Source organism: Anneissia japonica, unplaced genomic scaffold (assembly GCF_011630105.1).
Source record: "Anneissia japonica isolate Jap-2015-1 unplaced genomic scaffold, ASM1163010v1 scaffold287923_len1623670_cov205, whole genome shotgun sequence".
Taxonomy (NCBI): domain Eukaryota; kingdom Metazoa; phylum Echinodermata; class Crinoidea; order Comatulida; family Comatulidae; genus Anneissia; species Anneissia japonica.
The window spans coordinates 739807-761235 of NW_022721637.1; the positions used below are offsets into that span (position 1 = coordinate 739807).

The 21429-nt window shown below is 32.9% G+C and overlaps 1 protein-coding gene across 1 annotated transcript; it reads right to left on the reverse strand.

Annotated features, from left to right (window-relative positions):
• Positions 1–441: 441 nt before the first annotated feature.
• On the reverse strand, positions 442–19890 carry LOC117111618. The gene is made up of 8 exons (XM_033254566.1): positions 19881–19890; positions 18025–18146; positions 6974–7039; positions 5982–6138; positions 5124–5213; positions 4889–4972; positions 2343–4348; positions 442–1958 (listed from the first exon to the last, which is right to left on the reverse strand). The coding sequence occupies exons 1-8, from the start codon at positions 19888–19890 to the stop codon at positions 1935–1937; spliced, it is 2559 nt and encodes an 852-aa protein (XP_033110457.1). The 3' UTR covers positions 442–1934.
• Between the last annotated feature and the right edge of the window lie 1539 nt (positions 19891–21429).

Here is a 21429-nt window from a genome sequence, read left to right on the forward strand (position 1 = left end):
TGTTGATCAAGTATTGTTACCAAATGACCACAGTAAGGATGGAATGATGCATGTTCATTATAGGATGTTTTCAGTGGCTGAGTGGTAAGGCAGTGGTGCCAACTAGTCATTGGTGGATCCAGGAATTAGAAATAGAGGGAGTCCAGGGAGGTATTTTAACAGACACCACCATGGCTGTGGCTGAGGGGAAAAAATTGATTATGGCACCTCTAGATGGCCAGAAATGGCACTCTCAGACTTAAATTTTGATTATACAATACAGTAATAATTTTTCTCCATCTTTAAAAAAACTTTGAATGTAGAACCAAGTCTTCTTGGATAAGCACTCACTGGAGGTCTTGTGTGCACTTCAATGATCAAGTATTACAACAATGTATTTATTAACCTTTGTATTAATCATTTGTGTAAGCATCAGGAATGAAAAGCGTCAATAAATGAATATGTATTTTGTAGATTCTTTCTACTTTTAATAAATTAATTTTATTAAATTAATTTCATTGAATATAATATACATCACATACATACATTGAAATAGAAAAAATATAAAGTACAGTACAACAGATTATGATTTGCCTGTTCACTGGGAAAAATATACAGTACAAACATTTATATTAAATTTGGTACTGTATTTAGAAACAATAAATATTGTCCTCATCTGAATTAAATATTGTTTAATGCAATACATTTTTTGGTGAGTGGAGTAGCTGAGCGTTAAGGCAGGATTGCCAATAACTACAACCTTAACATCAGCATCACACTATACATTCAAATAGAATAAAAAAATATACAGCAGATTATCATTATTTGCCTGGTCACTAGAAAAAAATAACATACAGTACAAACATTTATATTAAATTTGGTATTGTCCTCATCTGAATTGAATATCATTTAATGCAATACACTTCTCTAACTTGGCGAATCAAGTGGCAGAGTGTTAAGGCGGGGTGCTGTTAACTATAACCTTAACATTGGTATTGGTTAGTAGAACCAAGTCTTCTCGGATAAGGACTTAAAATAGAGGTCCAGCGTAGACATCTGGCTCGTGTGCACTATAAAGAACCCATTGCATCTTTCGGAAGATTAGGGGGTTACCCCAATGCTATGGTTCATTTCAGGCTCTGGAATGATGTGGAAATGTAGTCATTATAAGCACCCCTTTATGGCAGCTAGAGTCACAGACCACGTCCATATGTAATTCAGCTCTATGGCACTGCAAGTTATGGGTTATTCTACAAGTACAAGTAATAACTGAACGTTTGAACGACTACACCATCTTGGCATAAAGTTCACTTGGGAGACTTTGGTTCCGATATGGGACAATGTTTTTTTAATACTAATAAAAATAATTCATAATGTACCAATCATATAGCATTTATTGCACTCCTGCAACTAACAAAATTCTCCCAGAAACTAACCCAACTGCAAATTCTTATCTTCATGTTTACTACTGTATTAGTTACAGTATTGTCTCCCTAAACCTCTGGCCATGAATATCATAACATGTGTTATGAAAGCACATTAACCAGATCCCAGAAATAATATTTGCAATACAGGCTGGTCAAAAAAATAATAATAAATTATGTCGAAGGACAATATTTTACAAAATTATTAAAACTATAATACTGTATATTTAATACTATATATAGTAAATAAGAAATGCAATAATTAGAATAAATAATATAGAGTTAAATAATAAATTATGTACAATATTTTACAAAATTATTAAAAATATATTTAATACTATATATAGTAAATAAGAAATGCAATAATTAGAATTAATAATATAGAGTTTTTTGATTGTAAAAACTGAAACCTTGCTATCAAAATATACTGTACATAAGGGACTTCAAAAGTCAACCTGTTGTGAAAACATGAGTGTACAGATTATTGCTGGTAAATGTGTTATTAATACAAACAATCTTGAGATGAATTGATCAGAGTAACAACACCTCATCTTCCTGAAAAGAAAAACAGTTATTACATTTTACAAATCTTGAAAACAATTTATGTATATACAAGTTACACAGACTTGGAAGAAAAAGGGAAAGCAACTGATGAAACAAAAGAAAAAAGAGAAGTGTTAGATTTAAAATGCATAGGAATATTTAGTAGATCTAAATGGAAAACAGGAAGTAGAAACAGATTTGTAAGGGAAATAGAGGGCAGAGGTATTTTCAGAGAAGGAATGGGGAACAGCAGTATGTCAAGAAGGGTCATGGGGAAAGTGGTAGATAGAGAAGGGAAGAAACATGGTAGAGCCAGAAGGGGAATCAAACTGAGAGAATTAAATGGGTAATACATGAGAGTATAATCTATAATTCATTGTAATACAAATTGCTTACCTCTTGGTCAGACAGCAATTGTAAATCTTCCTCCTTTACACAATTGTTTTGAAATGTTTCATCCTCAATCTTTTCAACTGATACATAATTAAAGGATTTTTCATCATTATGTTCTGCAACTGATATATGGTGTTCTCTGAATCTGAATACTGGTAAATGTAAATCTTTTTTCCTATCAGTGTCTTTCTCAATTAATTCCCTCCTGACATGTATTGTGTCATTATCTTGCTCAATTGAGTCACTATTGTATTTGCTGTCACAATTTTCAACAGTTTTTTCTATGTGTACTTCTGAATCGATATCTTTGAAGCAGCTGGATGACTGGTATCCCTCACAACCATTTCCACCAACACTTAAAATGTCTTTGGAGCATTCATTTTTTTTCTCTTCAGTTTTCGATTTCATTAGCACTTCATTCTTAAGTTTACTTGCTGCTTTATTTTCCTTTGTGTGTGTAACAGAGTAATCACTTTTTTTAATATCAATTCCGAAAAAATTATTGTACATGACATTTGAGGGCGCTGACATTTTCCTTGAAATATCACTTTTTTTGTCTTTCATTTTCAACCTCTTTTCGTCCTTAATTTGCAGAGAGCTTCTATATAGATTCTTTCTTGACTTTGAAGTATTGGGTTTGAATTTTGTTCTTTCTCCATGAAATGATTTCACTGGAGTTTGTACTTCGTTAAACATTCTGTCAATATCATATGGATCTTCAGTTTTTTCTTGCTTATCCTTCGAATCTTCTTCCTCTTGAAGTTCTTTAAATCCATCCACTCCACGCTTCAACGCAATTCGTCTTGCTTTGTTAAAATGCTCAAACACTTTTCTCGGTCTCTGAGATTTTTTTTCTGTTTGTTTTTTCAACCTAGACAATGACTGAAGTGTCCTTTCAGCTGATTTCTTTTTTGGATTCTTACTTTGAATAGCATCACTGAGCGCCATACACTGTGTATAAGTTTGACTGTTAAGAGTTTGTTTTGGTGTAACATCAAATCCAGATTCCTTCCGTAGAGGCAAGGTATGTTCAATGGCAGGTGGGGAGCTGGAACTGTGGATATAGCTACAAGCCTTACGCTTACGATAACCCCCTCTTGATGGGTTTACATTCTGTTGGATAGCAGGCTCTTCTAAATGTTTCACACACTGATTTTCACTATTTATAAATAAAACATCTGTATTTTGGTTGTCTTCCATCCATCCTTTGTTGCACTCTTTATTAGATATATGTAAACCTTCATTATGAAATTCTTTGTAATCTGCCACAAAAGAACTATTATCATTGCAAGAGTCAATGGCACCACTGTGGACATGAGCATCAATGACATTACTGTGATTGCCAGAATCAGAGGCACTACTGTTGTTGTCAGAGTTAAAGACATCACTGTGGACATGAGAATCACTGGCACCACCACAAATGCTAAGATCAATGTGGATTCCAGAAGCAGAGGCACTGTGTACATGAGGATCGACAGCATCCCTGTGGATGTGGGAATCAGAAGCACTGTGGACATCAGGATCAACAGTATTACTGTGGATGCAAGAATCAGAAACACCACTGTGGGCATAATGATATACAGCATCCCTGTGGATGTGAGAATCGGAAATACCACTGTGGATGTCAGGATCGACAGCATCCCTGTGGATGCTAGAATAAGCACCACTGTGAATGTGAAAGTCAAAGCCATCCCTGTTGACATGTGATTTCCCACCAGTTCTTGAAGTCTTCAAATCAACAGCTGTTCCTAGAATAACGTTCTTGTCTTGTTTTCCTGTTTGTGAATATTGTGTTGTTGATGTGCGGGCAGTCTGCGGACACACTTTCAGTGAAGCTGACTTGCGTTTGGGTAAGAAGGGGGAGACCTCAGCAACTGCCCTTCGAAAGGTTCCTCTCCGGAGAAGTCCAACCCCAGAGAGACATTCTTTTGCAATATCTGCTGATACTTCAGGAGATTTGCTATAAAGAGTGGGATCAAGATGCAGAGTAGAATAGGTTGAGGATGTGCCTGAAAAAAAAACATTAGATAGGGAAATTATTACTTGTCACTTGTCATTTGATACTAATGTAGCTCTCCTTCCTTGCAGTTACAAAGCACCGACTACCCTCCACTGTAATATTTAAATCAAGCACAGCCCACCCTAACCAAAACCAACAGAATATGCTTTCATGAGTCATAAAATACACACAGTAATAATTTTAATCAAAATCCATAATTTTGTTATATATAAACATTTTCTCACTTGATACAATAATTTAATCATCTTTTTAGATCAAAAAAGTTTATATTTTGATATGTAGTATATATCTCATTTAATTTTACATTCTATGATAATCAATAATGTTAATATTTTGAAACATTGATGTAGTTGTGATGTCTCCAATCTTGATGTAAAAATGTAATGTTCTGTCACCGTCGGCTAATGTGTGCATTATAAACCTTGCCTTGAATTTAGACAATGGTCTATAAATAGCACTGTTACTTAATGACCTAAGTACTCAATACAATGTATACACATCTAAAGTACTCAATACTAAGTATACATACTTAACACAGGTAAGAGGAATCTGCCTGCAACCTCAGGAGCAACGAATGGATGTTGAAATGCTGCTGATACTGACATTCTTTCAGCTGAAAAATAAAATAATAAAAATAACAATATCAAAACAAATAACAATATTAATAGAATAATTTAACAAAATTAAATTATTAAAAGAAAATAATAAAGGAATAATACATTTCTTATCAGAAAAAAAATTGTAATTTAAAACAATAATATTACCTGGATCATACTTTAGCATACCAAACAGAAAAGTAGCAAAATTATAATCTGTTAAATCTCCCAAGTAATGCCTTATCTTGTTTACAGTGACTGGAAAAAAGGAAATAGATAGCAATATGTCAACTAACATTTATGTTTGCACAAAATATGTATTTCAACATTTTAATTATTGATTTCAGTAGTCAATAAATCGATGTCGTGCAAATGCTGTCACAGGGGCTGCAGGCATTTATTTAATACGGCCGTTCCGTGGCATAAATTGTCATACCCTTCTGACATTTTGCAGGACTATATACCTATAGACAATATAATTATATGTAAAATTTTAATTATGACTGTTAGTTCATTGTAAAGTTTTTTAACAATATTCACAGATATGTTGTTTTACCTCGGAAGCATGCCAGGCGTGGTATTGTTGCAAGTGCGACATGTTTTCTGAATTTGTCACTTTTAGGTTAATCATTTGCATTATCTAGCTTGTGCATACATCGTTGTAAAGAATATTGATATGAAAACACCATCAACCAGTTAATTTTGCCTTGCCAAACTCCATCAGCTCAAAACAATTTTTGAATACCATTCCAAGGCAAAACAACATATCTTCATATAAGTATTTTGAAGTGTTTAATATAATCTTAAATGATATTATCCAAAATCGACAAAAATGTCAGTTACGCTGATTCGCCTCTGGACGATATAACCCTTGGATCACTTGAGTTGAAAAACTAAATGAAGAGCAGGGACTGCCTAAAGGTGTTCCCTCCAATTTACTACATAGTGTGACGCAGCACTACCACAGGACACTAGGTAACTATTCAGTTACTTCATTTAATTTAGACAATATCTGGAAGTAATTACCATGTGGTGGTTGTGGCTTGCCTGTGAAACCTCTCATTTCATTGTGGAATTTGCCTCTATTGAATGGAGTGCAAGGCAGCGGACCAAGCAGGCCTACCATCCTTGTCAACAAAAACTCCTTGTCTTTGGCTGGGAATAAAGGCTCTCCGATGTACAACTGAAAATTAAGAAGATATATATTTCAATATTAAAATACAATTGAACATGGATACAGGGGACAATGCAGGATGACAATGTGTTTGGTCTTGTGTCATCAGATGTAAATGTTTGTGAACATCCTCTAATGTAGTCACCACTTGTTGAAATATTTCATATTTGTCTGCTATCAAAGCCTGAATATTTGATTCCAGTGGGGTCCTTCTGGTGGTGAATTGAGCAGTGCTAATATTTTCTGAAGAGTGTACTGCATTCTTAAATGTGCACATGGTTCATATTTCACATAGGACCAAAGTAACGGCTAAACATCTCAACCGAAAAACGGTGCACTATTTCAACTTGAATTTCATCCCTCCAGCTGAAAAACAAGGAGTGAGGTGGATGGAATTGAACTGGGTACCAAGAGATCTCCATGGCTTAGCGCACACACAATGGCTACCACCAGTTAATGTAGAACTCATATGTAGAACTAACTAATCTGTGTGCCACATCACCAGCATATATGTGCATCTTGTTTTAATTTTATTTTGTATTATGTGTATAATAATAATTAATTATTGGCCATTACTGATTATAGATAGGTCAGTGCCTTAATGCTGAATGGTGTCACAGTTACATGTTACATATTCATGTCATTTCCAGTGAAAAGTCTTCAGAACTAGTGCTGTTCACTATTCTACCAAAGAGTTTGAAAACATTATGTTCCAGTTTAATTGTTTTGCATACTGAAATGAGAGTAAAAATCTCAGGTGGGGCTACCGCAAAGATTTAACATTAACTGTTTACAATTTAAATATGTCCATACATTACTGCAAGATATTTCAAGAGTTTATTACCTCGGCTAAAATACATCCGACTGACCATATATCAACCTCCGGTCCAAATGGGAGTCCAAATGCAACCTTAAAGAGAAAAGAAAATTGAAACATATAATTAAAAAAAACATAAAAAATTAATATACAGGTCTCCCTCCAATTACAGACAACTTTCACTGGGGATCTTTAATTAGAGATGTTTTCTAATTGGAGGAGTCATTAATTACTGGGGATCTGTATTTGAATTGCTTATATTATTATTTTATTAAAAATTAGAGCAAGAAAATATTTTCGTCTTCAATTATGACTAAAATGATACAATGTCGATATTCTGTGCATAGACTCTGCATAAACTGGCTGGTAATCAATATCAGTAATTGGATTGCTAGTGTCTGCTTTCTTGTCAATGTCAAATTGGAATTTTTTTTTCTACAATAAAATTAGATTTTTTTGGTTGTGGTTTTGCTGAGGTGATATTCCTGCATCTTGTGCTGAAAAACCTGGTTGAAATCCAGCTGGTATTGGTTGAAGTTGGAGTTTGTTTGCTCGGCTGCTCAAATAACTCTTGCATAAGAGTTAGGCAGGATAACGGATAATGTACCTGTTCCATGTTGGCTTTGGCGCTGTACTATGGGGTAATAATGGGCCCAACCAAAATATTTAATTCCTAATTTGAAATAATGTCTAAAAAATAAAAAGAAATAAGTAAATTAAAGATAAAAATCAAACAATTTCAAACATTTAGCTATTTTAGAGATAAAAAAAATGATGATAATAATAATTTTAAAGTGTGTTTGGAGTACATTCATTCATTCTCTTTTTAATTCGGAATACATCCATATACTTACAATTACCAGTTACAATAAGATATAACTGCAGATTGATGAACTGTTTGCTGTCACTATACACTGCAGTTTGTATTATACGATTCAGACTTTGGCTGACTGTAAGATGCTTAATTGTACAATATTCATAGCACATCTGACTTAATATGATTTATATATTTACACAGATATATTGCCAACAGCAAGTCATTCTTTTACAATTCCTTTTACTTAATACGCAACAGCAGAGGCATTTACAGGATGACATGACCGGAAGTGAACTGATCCAGACTTTCACCAGCAAAAATCCCACTCTTTTTTTGAGTTCATTATGCTGATAGGATTAACAGCTTAATATCTCATTTGGAGGACAGGGTACTTCAATGCAATTTATACAATTATCACAGTCAATACCAAGAATGGAAACACCGACAATACCCCAAAACAAACACATAACATGCAATTAATAGTATCACTATACAAAGTATGCAGTTCAAATATTTAATATTACCTTTTAGGTTTAGTATAATACAAACAGTAACGTTTCTACTACCACTTATTACTAATAATAACAACCATAATAATAATGTCAGTCCTAGAATCATGTAAAGCCCAAATCCAACAGTGTCATTTGATGCAGCCTGATTATTGATGGGGAGAGTCTTTAAAGTCATTGTGGGAATACTGAACATTTTTTTTTTTTTTTTAATTTTATTTCAACATCATCCAACAGCGACCAGTGTCGCCCATAACAGGATTGATACATGAAAATTGATACATAAAAAATTTATATGTTTATTATTTATTTAACATGTTTATTATTGTATGTGACTGTCCCTGCGCAGAACTATCACGCCAGAGTTTACTGTAACTCACACAAACCCAACACAACAACAAATCGCATCAGGCTGCATCGTACGACGATGTCTGAGTTGGGCTTAATGCGATTATGCTTCAATGAACTTTATACTCACACAGCAGGAAAAAAACTGGGAACCAACCCAGAAAAAAACAACCAAAAAGTGGAGAAAAACAAAAATTAGACATGAAATGGAAACATCACCACTTCATTTTTATCAACAGTCCCAATGCCAACCAGTAATTTAATCTCATTTAAAACCCAATAAAATAATGAACTATTTTATATACACTGACCTACCAGGAAAAAGTACAAAATGATATTGTATCCTAGGTACAGTAACATAGCTAAGGAATTTAATCTTTGTGGCACGCTTCAATTTTTTACCTTCGATAGACACAATGACAACTAGTGGGAAATAATTGCAAACTGACAATTGGTATTAAATGCATGGCTTCTTTGGGTTGTTTCTATGGTACGGCACATCACTGATATGATGATGAATATTGGATGGAATGCCAATAGAACTATTTCCAATTTCTTGGAAATTTACTTTGCTCAAAAGATACCACCCTCCCCACCCCCTGTCTCTTACAAATATTGAGATTTTTCAAGAAATATCAGGCCTAACATAATATTAATAAATGCATCTGTTTAGAACTGGTATCTACAGTTGTATAAATTAATATAATGTAAGCAAAAAAAAAATGGTATTGATAGTACCAAGCATTCAACAGTATGCCATTTGCATGGTTGTTAGAAAGTCTTTATGACAACTTAATTATTGTATTTGATAATTACATACTATATATAATTAGTTTTAATAAACTTCACACTGAAATAATGTAGTGATCGGGCACATATACATATATCTTCATGAATGCTTTTATAGAATGCGATTTTATGGTATAATTGAGCTTATTTTAGTTTCAAATAGATAATTTTCGCGTAAAGATGAAAGTGTCATCAAGTTTTAATTGATCACGACATTCGATCTTGTAAAATATTAGTAACCCGAAGGTCTACGTATAATTTATGAGGACATATGATACAGCAATTTCTTCCAATGAGGAACACATTGGTAACCTCTTGGCCAGCCAAGCCTACGATTCTGTCACTAGCTTCTGGTTTATTTGCGAAAAATGACAACAATTTGATCAGTCTGTATCATTCAGTTTTGAAAACATATTTCAAGTTATCTCAATTGGACTATAAATCTAGAATGTATAACAGGGTGGCACATCAAGATCTTTTAATGATTGCAATCTAATACTTGTGTTTTGTGTAACGTGATCTGGGTTGGTTTGTCAAAGTGTGGCAGCCAACCTCTCAAGTGCCTACTAAAGCAAAATGCTGTGAATCACTATGCAGGATCTAATCATTTATGCTTCCCATGTGTGACTGTAAACTCGAGGAACATTAATCTTGTGGCAGACACAAGGAAGCTTTAGCTTTGCAACTTGTACACAATGGCTATGCCCCGGATTGGGAAAAGAGGGAAGAGACAGCGGAAAGGAAGAGAGGTACAAGATAGATGGTAGGAAAGACCGTACACAAAAGAGACAGAAGAGTCAAGGAAAAGAGAAGCACAAAATATGACAGGAAAGGGTGTAAAGAAACGACATGAGAAGAGGAAGGGAAGAGACAAAAAGAGGGCAAAGAATGGCGTATAGAAAAGACAGAATGTAAAGAAGAGTAGCAGAAGAGAGAGGTCCATAATAGTGAGACAGAAAAAAAAAGGGTAGTCATAAAACAACAATAGGAATCAGAGCAAAGATACTTTAAAGACAAGGACAGAGTAAAGCCCTGTCTCCACTATCAAATTTTAGGTGACAAGTACTGCAAATGTGATATGCCTATATTTGGGTGTAATGACATCATCATGCCTAAATATGGACACATCACACACATTTGTCACATAAAATTTTAGTGATAGGAGTGGGCAATAAAATGAAGGAAAGGGTGATGAAGTGCAACAAATGGGAAGGATGGACATAGTGGTAGTAAAATGTAGAATTGGTGGAAGAGAACATGGTAACAGAGGGCAAGATGATAGCTGATTCTGGTATCTGCCTCTTGTGATGCATTCCCAGAATAATTATGATACTAGAAAAAGTAAGATAATTGGATAGGAAACAGACTTGAATGATTTAATGAAGAGGAAGGGCAGTTAGTGTGCATAACACATGATTCAAACTGCATGAACTTCAAAGGAACTTCAGAGTACAGTTATAAATTAATGATACATGAATTTACAAAACAAGAATGTAAATTGAATGACATGGATGATTAATGATGACCAACTGTATACAGTGATCTCAACATTCAAAAGTAGTTAAACCAAAAACAGTGTTAGATTTACTGTTTTTATTTTGTTTTCATTATAATGGCACCTAGATGTGTTAACAAGGCATGGCCTTAGAATCCAGGGACCCAGCCAGGGGCTCCAAAATGAAATGCAAGTCTTAATACTAATAAAGATCTCTTACTTTATCGTTCAAATTTTTTTAAATGAGACTTATTAGATAAGCAATTTAAATATTGGACTTTAATGTTCAAACCTGAAAGTACTTCTTCAATAACATTATTTTCATTACATTTCATTAATACTATTGTTATCATTGGCTATGTTCTCACACGGCTGCTAACGGTTAGCAGGATCCGGATCCTGCTAACCGTTAGCAGGATCCGGATCCTGCTAACCGTTAGCTGCCGTGCGTCCATACGAGAAAATCCCGATCCGGATACCAAAAATATGATGATCGAATCACTTGCCAATAAGAAACTGGAAATTGTAAACGCGTACGTGTGACTGGTTGATGATAGAAACGCGCTCAACATACTAACCGATAGCGCTTGCTAACCGTTAGCGGTATCCGGATACCGCTAACCGATCGGGCGTTCTTACGCAGGTGCTAACGATTAGCACTAACTGTTAGCTCCCGATCCAGATACTAGGGCTTTCGTGAGAACCAGGCTAGAGTTGTTATGTTAACGTATTTAAATCAGAATAATAATAACAACAATAATAATAATTTACATCTTTAGTGCATATTTCACAGTGCCTCCACAATGTGCTTAAAGCCTGGTTTCTGTAAAAATTTGCTACACACAATCGCCAACAGCTACACAGTGCAAGGATTGCAGTGATAATGCTGTAGCAACTATGTAGCGATTCTATGGAAACCATGGATTACGTCAAATTATAAAACAAAAAGGATGATGACTTTACAATAATATAAGGTGTGAGGACAAAACAAATATGATTATGATTATTGTTATGTTAACCTTTACCAGCATCTGTATCAGCATTATGTTATTACATAATTCTATCATTATTCATTCATTTCTTTCAATGCTTCATTTCTAAATAACATTTCTATACAATCTTATATTATATAAAATTAATGTAAATACAGTACATTTTAACAATGTATCCCAGCATTAAGTATAATTAAAGGCCTAAGGCCGGAGCTCACATACCCCATAAACTATCAAATATGATCAAATCTTAACTAGGTCAACTAGAAATGCTAGTAGGTTAAGTTAATTCCATTTTAGATGCAACAAGGATGTATGTAAAGCATTCTATTTCGCATGATAAATATACATAAATTTGAACTAAATCAATGTCCACTACACTATCAAATTTTATGTGATAAAAAACTGTGGTATGATCGACATTATGTGGGCACACATCACATTATGTGGGCACACATCACATTATGTGGGCACACATCACATTATGTGGGCACACATCACATTTATTTGTCACATAAAATGTCAAACACAAACACAAAGCTTAAGTCTCTGTCCACATTATCACATTATTCAACTAAAAGTTGTATATGTCCATATATAGCCATGATGTGCCCATATATAGTCATGATGTGCCCATATATAGTCATGATGTGCCCATATATAGTCATGTTATGCCCATATATAGTCATGATGTGCCCATATATAGTCATGATGTGCCCATATATAGTCATGATGTGCCCATATATAGTCATGATGTCCCTATATATAGTCATGATGTGCCCATATATGTGGCAAAGACAAGCCAAACCAGTCACTCGTCGCAAAAATCGATTTTGAGTTATTAATACAGTGTTAGAGAGTAAAATAATAGCTATAAAATAGTAAAAAAATCATTCAAATCGGACATTTATTTATGAATTTACAAGCGTTTAAACATACAGCTGTTTAAAGAACAATGTATGAGAAATCAGCCTTCAAAGTTTATGATTTCAGGCATTTCTCATGCAGAAACTATCATCAAATCCTTAAAAAGTGTTGTTTTAATATTGAAAATGGGGAAAATAATAGCATAGAATGATGTATAGATATGTAAAGATTAGTTTAGTGCAATAAAATAGATTTTTAAAAATTTGACATTCCAGCATGTTTTGGCCATTTTCTCTGAAACACGATTTGCGACAAGTGACTGGTTTGGCTTGTCTTTGCCACATATAGTCATGATGTGATGTCATCATGACCATATTTGAGCATGTCAAATAAAAGTTGATAGTTTGAACAGGGCTTAAAGCCTTGTTTTAAAACCATGTATCAATGCTGTAATTCAAAGATAGGACATTATACCATTATATATCACTATTAAGGCCTGTTTATACTTCAACGATAACGATAAAAAAGCTAAAAAGCGATTGTTTATATAGAAAACGAAAGAAATAAAAGAAGTTTGTACACTAGGACGATTCGATAACAATATATCGTGTATACAAAATATTTTTAAAAATCAAATCAGATGACGTCATAATCATGGAAAAACGATAAAATCGTTGCTACTACTACGATTTTAATGTTTTTCCATGATTATGATGTCATCTGATTTGATTTGTCAAAATATGTTGTTATCGCATAACTGATAAATCGTTATTGAATCATTCTAGTGTACAAACTTCTCTTATTTCTTTTATTTTCTATATGAACAATTGCTTTTTAGCAATTGAAGTATAAACAGGCCTTTATATATATATATATATAAGGTATAGGCCTTTAGGCCTATTAATATTAATTATCATTATAATATATTATTATCATAAATTTATTTCTTCAAGTACAACACACTACAGTAAAAACTAAATGCAGAGGCTATTAGTTTCTATGGTAAAAAAACAAAATAAATGTAAACTGAAGGGTAATGGAAATTGCTAAAAAAAAATACATCGCTATACAATTTGCATTTATATTTATTTGGCAGGTTATCTGAACAGTGAAACAGCAAACTTCTGATTGGATAACGATCAATCTCACCCACTTGAGCAAAAGGATTACATCACTGTAAAGTGGGCATTTGGCAGATTGGCTAATCAACATAATCATCATTAAATATACAATCACCTTTCTATTTATACTTATTGAATTTTGAATTTTCTTTTTACAATCACTTTTTTGTAATTCACAGAAAATTAAATGAATATCTACATATAAATATTTGTATATATATATATACTCTTAAATTCCATGTATTTGGAATGCTGTCCTGACAATCAGTCCTGTTTTAAAATTGTTCTGTTCTAGTTGGTTGGTTGTACTTGATTGTTGCTTTTATACTGATACATTGTTGTTATTCTCTTTTGTATGAACAATCTTGTACAATTTTTGTTGTTGAATGATTTGCATATTTTTGCACTAATATACCTTCATTATTGCCTTGGAGATGCACAGTGTTTCCATGTTTGCAACACCTAGGGGTTTTTTATTGCATCTTTTTAAATTAAAAATGTAATAAAAAAAAAAAAAAGAGAGAGCACAGTAACATAAACTGGTTTTCACAACATTAAACTAATGAACATGGGTAGATGAATTGCAATGTATGGAGTAATCAATTTAATAGGATAGGGTGGATATCAAAATTAAGTTGATTGATAATATGATTAAGTAGAAATTCAAGATAACAGTTCATTCATCATAAACAGGCATATTGTACATTTTTCCAGATAATAATGGCTACTTTGGGTCACTATTTTCAAACACTGTTCTTAAAACCTTACAGTAATTACATTGCATTGCATGTATATACATTTTATGTACTGATCTGATCTTGGATTATGTACTTTTATGATATCAAATTGACAACACCATTAACTCCTCACCTTCCACCCTCTCTGTTATTGTAGACAGATTATCTTTATTTTCAATATAAATTATGCGTATGGAATTTAATCAATTAAATCGCTACCATGCAAATTTGCATGATATTTGCGGCTTTGCGCTTGTCTCAGATATCAAAGCAAAATGCCCGGAGGCAATTGCACCAGAATTCTAATGGGAGTATGTGAACAAAGACCCATACTGCACTATGCTAATTAGTCTAATTATTAAGTCAAAGTGGTCAAAGATTAAAATAGCGTTGGCTTTTGTTTGTGCAAGCATGCATACATATTTTGCAGATGAAGCCTTTTTTGTAGTAATTTAAGTTTTGCTTTGTTAAAATGTTTTTGCTTACAAGAGAAAATTTTCTCTTTGCAGATTTTTCTAAATATATTAAATTGGTCAATATTGTCAAATCAATCATTTTTACCAAAAAAACACAAACACACACACACAAAAAAACAAACCAGGCTCCATTCCTTTTTTACCCCTCTAATACTGCTTGTATACTGTGCCATGAACGGTTCCATGCCGCTTTAATTCCTAGGTTAAAACATGCGGGCACCTACTGCTCATATTACTCTGAGAGTTGAGAGTTGAGAATGCATTTATTTTGACTACCCTGGGAGTTGAGAGTTGAAGACCTTGCCCTGGATATCCAGGTGAGGCCCCTAGATAATTAGCAAACACCTCAGCCCATGAGGTCATCATAGTAACAGAACGAACACTGAAATTAGAGATGTAATCATTGCATATAGCCGAATCATTTGAGACAAAAAGGTAAATGAAAATATGACAAAGAAATGAAATTAGGAAAGGAGATCACTTGTAAAAAGGAAATGGAATTTATCAAAAAAGACTATATTCTATAACAATTTATGGTTCAATTAAATGCAGTTTATGAATAATTTTATTTTACCCAATAAATTATTTATAACATTATTTTCATTTGTTATTTTAAAGACTAACTTTATAAATAAAAAATAACAAACAATAATATCAAAAATTTTAAAAATTAAATAATAATATTATCACCAATATTATCATTATAACATATAATACTAATAATAGTAATATTAGTAACAATATTCATCAATAAGATTATTAACAATTTTTAAATATATATTCCCAAACAATGTATTAATTATTACTGTATCATTAAACCAAATGTGGAAATTATCAAGTACATGTATTTACTGTATATAATAAATAAAGAAATTTAAATTATTTTAGAAAATATTGAAATAACTAATTATATAAAATGAGGTAAGAGTACTTTGATTGGATAAATAATGTAGGTTTAGATTGTGAGTTGATACAAATCAGATCAGATCATATCCAACCTTAAGTAGGGTAGTTGTTAGGAAGAAAATAGCTACACAATATGTGAGCAATTGAATTCAGCATCCTGTAATTAGCATCCAAAAATCCTTTAGGCCATGTGCATGCACTACAATACAAACATGCCAAAGAAACTGTTATATAAATATGATCATAGTTCTAATAATAAATGCAAGATGAATCTCATTAGTGTTCCACCTGCAGGTCACACAATGCCTAAAACTCTAAACAAATATAATCACAAATTGATCTTTACAATCTTAATTTTCTATGCACAAGTAAGCTAACATTCCTTCTTCACTTTGCTTACGTTAAATAATACCATGTGAATTTACACTACTACTACCCACATCCTATCTAAATATAGATATTGTAATTGCAATGAAAAAACTTTTTAGAAGGAAGGTTTAATGCCCCTTTAATTATTAAAGGGACATAGTGATACGTTTGTGTCACCATTATTATGAGCCAGCAATCATCATTTGTGCAAGTTAAAAATGTAAACACCCTGAACTTTCCATTCTGTGATTGGCTGTGATGCATTGTGAACAAGTGGAGAATGCTTGAAATCTCCCAAGCTCACTGCTACAGTACAAAAAAAAAACAGTTGGCAGTAAATACCACTTTTTATTGAGAACAATGGCAGGCCAAGCAAGGTGGCAGAGGGCTTAATAAACCATGGAGACCAATGCCTCTCTCCAGTCGATCATGATTCATCAGAGAAGGCATTTTTTTTTAATTCTCCAGGCATAATACATATATCTCAGTACTGCTTAACATGGGCCGAAAGATTTTTTAGGTGCAAAGGGCTTGGCCCCGCACAGGCAACACCAGGGCTTACACATTCCAGATCTTGCTGGTCTGTCAGGAATTGTCAGCAGACCCCCCTATCGCACAGCTTCCCCCTTGAATGCATCCTAGAGCCACCACTGTCCCAGAGGTAAACAATTATCATAAGTGATCAATAGTTTGACTGAACAGGTAAATAGTCTATATGAAGAATTGAAAAAAACAATGTTTTAAAAAAAGCTAAGCAAAAAAAATACTGTAGCATGAGTAAAAACTTGGATCCCAAAAATCAACTTCAAATATAAAGGAACATTTAAATTGTTACACAGAAGCTTAGAATCAGATAGTGAACAATGTATGGTGAAATGTATGAAATCTCATACAAAAAAAACCTGTTCACCTTTTAAAGTAGAGGTCAATATTGAGTAATAGCAATAAGAATATGTGTAACATTCACATAGCAACCACATAAATTAGTACATAGAAACAGTGCTTAAACAGAAGGTCGAGTCTAGACTTGTCTATGCAACATTCAAATGCTAATGTAAGATCTCGTAAAAATACAAAGGTTAGATTAATAAAAAGAGGAACACTTCTCACCACATGCATTCACCAGCAGACTTCAGGCTGAATCTGGTGAACAGATGAAGGCAGCAAAAACTATATATAGAGTTAGGTTCTTATTTAAATGCTACGGTCTCATTATTTCATTTTTTGTCTATTTTTTATTTATTTAAGGAAAATATTCATACAGTATAAGATTTCAAGATTTCTTTATTTGTGTCCTCTTGGAAAATCAGTTGTATACACATTGCAAAACAGAATGCAAGATTAATACAAAACAACAAAGAACAAAATATTTATAATTAGGTCCTAAAACTTATTTTATATTTTGATTAAGAATTCTAATAGATAATGGTACGAATAAGTTAAGACATCTCTATTTGTTCTATGGGTTTGTGATTTTTAAAAGATAAGAGAAGAATTTCCTAGAGGAGAATGATTTGCATGGCTTCTGGTATTTCTTTGAGTGCCTGATGTGAAAGAACATTAAAATCAAATATTAATACTTTGGTGCTATGTTTGCTTAATCTAGCATTGGGTTAAAAATTTTATTGTATCTGGCACTCGAAAAGACTTACCTCTGGTGCCCTGTACAGTAATGTCTGAAGATGGAAATCATTATAGTAAAGAGCAAGTTCATTAAAGATGCAGTGAATGGCATTTCCAAAGTCGACTACCTTGATTCCCTCGGTGACATCCTCTGAAATTCATTCATTTAATAATAGCATTAACAACAACACCAGCAACATGAAAACAACAGCAATAATACTGTATAATACTATTCAATGTATAGTTTTTTTTTATATTATTTTCTTTGTTAAACAATTACAACATAAAACAATCAAATACTATGGCAAATGATGATAGACAAAACAACATTTAGAATCACTTCTTCATTTTTCAACTTCCAACTTCCTTTTGGTCCCCTGTTTGATTTCTTGTCTGTTTTGACAAATAAATAACTTTTGTATTTTGTATCTGCATTGTAAATCTTATGATGGTGTGCAAAAATGTTTAAAATAAGTCCAACATGTGGACACACCTAGTATGTTGCCATTAAACCAATGTGTCAAATAAAAACAAATGCCAAAATTATTGAGAAAAGTACCTCCGTCCCCAACACCGCAAAAATGTTTAAAACGAGTCAAATAATATAGTCACATCTACGAAGTTGCAATAATTTTAACGTGTCAAATAAAAACAAATACCATGAATATTGAGAACATTCCTCCCAGGAAAGTTCAAAATGAGGTGTATGGACACACCTAACAGGTTGCCATAAAACTAATTTGTCAAATGAAAGCAGATGTCATAAATATTGGTGTATAAAGTAAGCAATTATACAGTGGTGTTACTTTATCTCTAATGAATTCTTGTTATGACTGCAACCTAGTTCCTCTGTTTAATTTACATGCACCTTGTACATCAAATAGAGGGCTTTTAAATCCACCTTTTGGTTGTTTATATTAAGTTTAAGGGTTTATTTAAGCATTTATAATACCCCCGCTTGCATCGTAATAAAAGTTGTTGTAAAAGTGGCTTATTGTTGTAGGCTCTGGCCCATGGTTTGAAACTTATGCAGATAAATTATAAATTATTATTCATAACTTTTAAATGTCTTCAAGAACTGGCACCTTCCTATTTAATTAAGATGTTTGTTTTTCTCAAAAATGATAAAAATACTCAAAGTCAGACAAATAATCATCTTTTAGTTCCACAGTGGAACATTTGTCAAGGAAAACGGACCTTTCACTAATGAGCATCCATGAACTGGAACGAACTACCTAGTAACATAACTAGGGATTTCCAGAATTTAAATCAAAATACCTTTAAAAATGCTCTAAAATAATTAATCTCTCTATTTTGTAATTAAGTCCTTTTTGTTAAAATTTCCTTATTTTTTCCTTTTCATTTTATCCCTTTTGTATTTTTTATGTTACAACTGGACCACAACGAAAACCAGTGCATTTGCATTGAGCGTGCCATCCAGTATAAAGAAAGTTGAATAAATAAATAAATGCAGTGAACCATTTGATTAGCTAATTTGGAACACCCTTGAGTAGGGACACATGAATTAGCTATTGTTCGCTACTGCACTATATAAAAAAATGCTATGACAATCCCAGTCTATCAAGGAACTTAAAAAAAATTGTATCTACAGTGTGTAATGCCTTACTCCCACTTTAACTCCCTGGTCATAATATTTCTAAGTAATCAGTGTGAAACCATCTCTATTCCATAGTCATGAGTACTCTGGTTACAGTTTATGAAACTCTGGACAGGTTAAATTACTATTCTGCCAGATATCCATTTAACGTGTGGGTACAGAGGCATATGCAAAAAGAGTTCCTTGCCCCAGCACATAAATATGTGATCAGACTCAAAACTTGAACCCTTGAACTTTTGATTGTAAGCACAAGCCCTTACGACTCACTACACCACATTACTATAAAGTACACATAGGAGAGGTTTTTAAATATGAAAAAAGCGTGTCATACATTGAACTTGATATGAGCACACCCTATGTGAATTATCTTTAATTAATTGTGCAGTGCTTGAGTAATCATTAAAATGATGTTTTATTGGCTTCCTAATCAGTACAATGGCTTTACTATTAAAATACTTGTCACTTATTTGTACTTTAGAAATGCAATTGGACTCTTTCAAGCTTACTTTATCTTAACAGATGAATAGGTATTAAGGAGGCAGTACCTTGTGTTAATGTTATAATAATAATATATAATAAACATAACTCCACATAAAGAAAAGGACATTAGTTTTGAGCTTTTGACCTATTTTGGGGCTTCTTAAGGAATCTTCATTCTAGAAATAATGTTTCAACATCCTGTTATTTAAACATTATCTGTATATCTGTTGATTAAAAAATATTAAAGTTCTGGCATATATTTATAGTACTCCCATCAAAAATCTCAAACAGCTTCAAATTATTATCATTCCTAGTCTTTGAAAAGACTAACAATCATACTCAATGTACAGCCTTCTCCACCCCCCTAGGCAGTATCCTTAGTAGTGCGTGGATATTTAGAATAGAACAAATACATTCAACATCGATCCATATCCTGACATGTACTCATGATCGATCAGTTGGAAGCCAAAAGCTACCGTCAGATTCAGGCTCTGCATTTTACAGTTGAGAGCCCAAATCAAAACCACTCTGACTTTTTCCCAATGATATAAATATGTTGTTAATATACATTATTCTAAGGGTTAGCATCTCTATGAATGACAGTAATAGCCAATCATAAGAATGAACGCTTGAGGATATTTAATTTTCAACATGAAGGCAGACATACTATTATTATTGCTAATAAATGTAAACGCCAATCAAAAAATCCATTGTCAGGCTGAAAAATGGTAAATTGTACAAGGATTTGGATAATCATTCATCAATACATCAGATACCTGTCAGGTATGGCAGTGGCTATCGGCACTGCTGGAGTGTGAAAAAAAGCTGCTGTTTTCTATCGGCACTGCCGCAGTGCCAAATAGCTGGTGCTTTCAATCAGCACTGCCACAGCGAAAAAAAAAAAGCTGTTATTTTCTATAGGAATTGCCGCAGTGCGAAAAAAGCTCCTATTTTCTATTGGCACTGCCGCAGTGACAAAAAAAATGCAGTTTTCTATCGGCACTGCCACAGTCTAAAAGCTGCTGTTTCATTTGGTCATCAAATTTATGTTGTTATCGATAGATGACATTATGGTATCAATAATTGTTTAGGTCTAACCTATATTGTTGTTAACATTATATTATATATGTTTTACAACTAATTATAATTATTTCTAATTATTAAATATAAACATATGTCTAGGCCCCATACATAAAACAAAAAATAAAACAACAAAAATAATAAATTAGTAATAATAATAATAATATTAATAATTATAATAATAATAATAACAGTGCTCGAATAATACTTTAATAATGAATAATAATACATTAATAATACTTTAATAGACCTATTT

Coding starts and splice junctions, on each gene's coding strand:
- LOC117111618 (XM_033254566.1), bottom strand. Junction 6,139..6,973: donor TCGGATGTATTTTAGCCGAG/GTAATAAACTCT, acceptor CTTAATTTTCAG/TTGTACATCGGAGAGCCTTT. Junction 4,973..5,123: donor TATGCTAAAGTATGATCCAG/GTAATATTATTG, acceptor TTTATTTTTCAG/CTGAAAGAATGTCAGTATCA.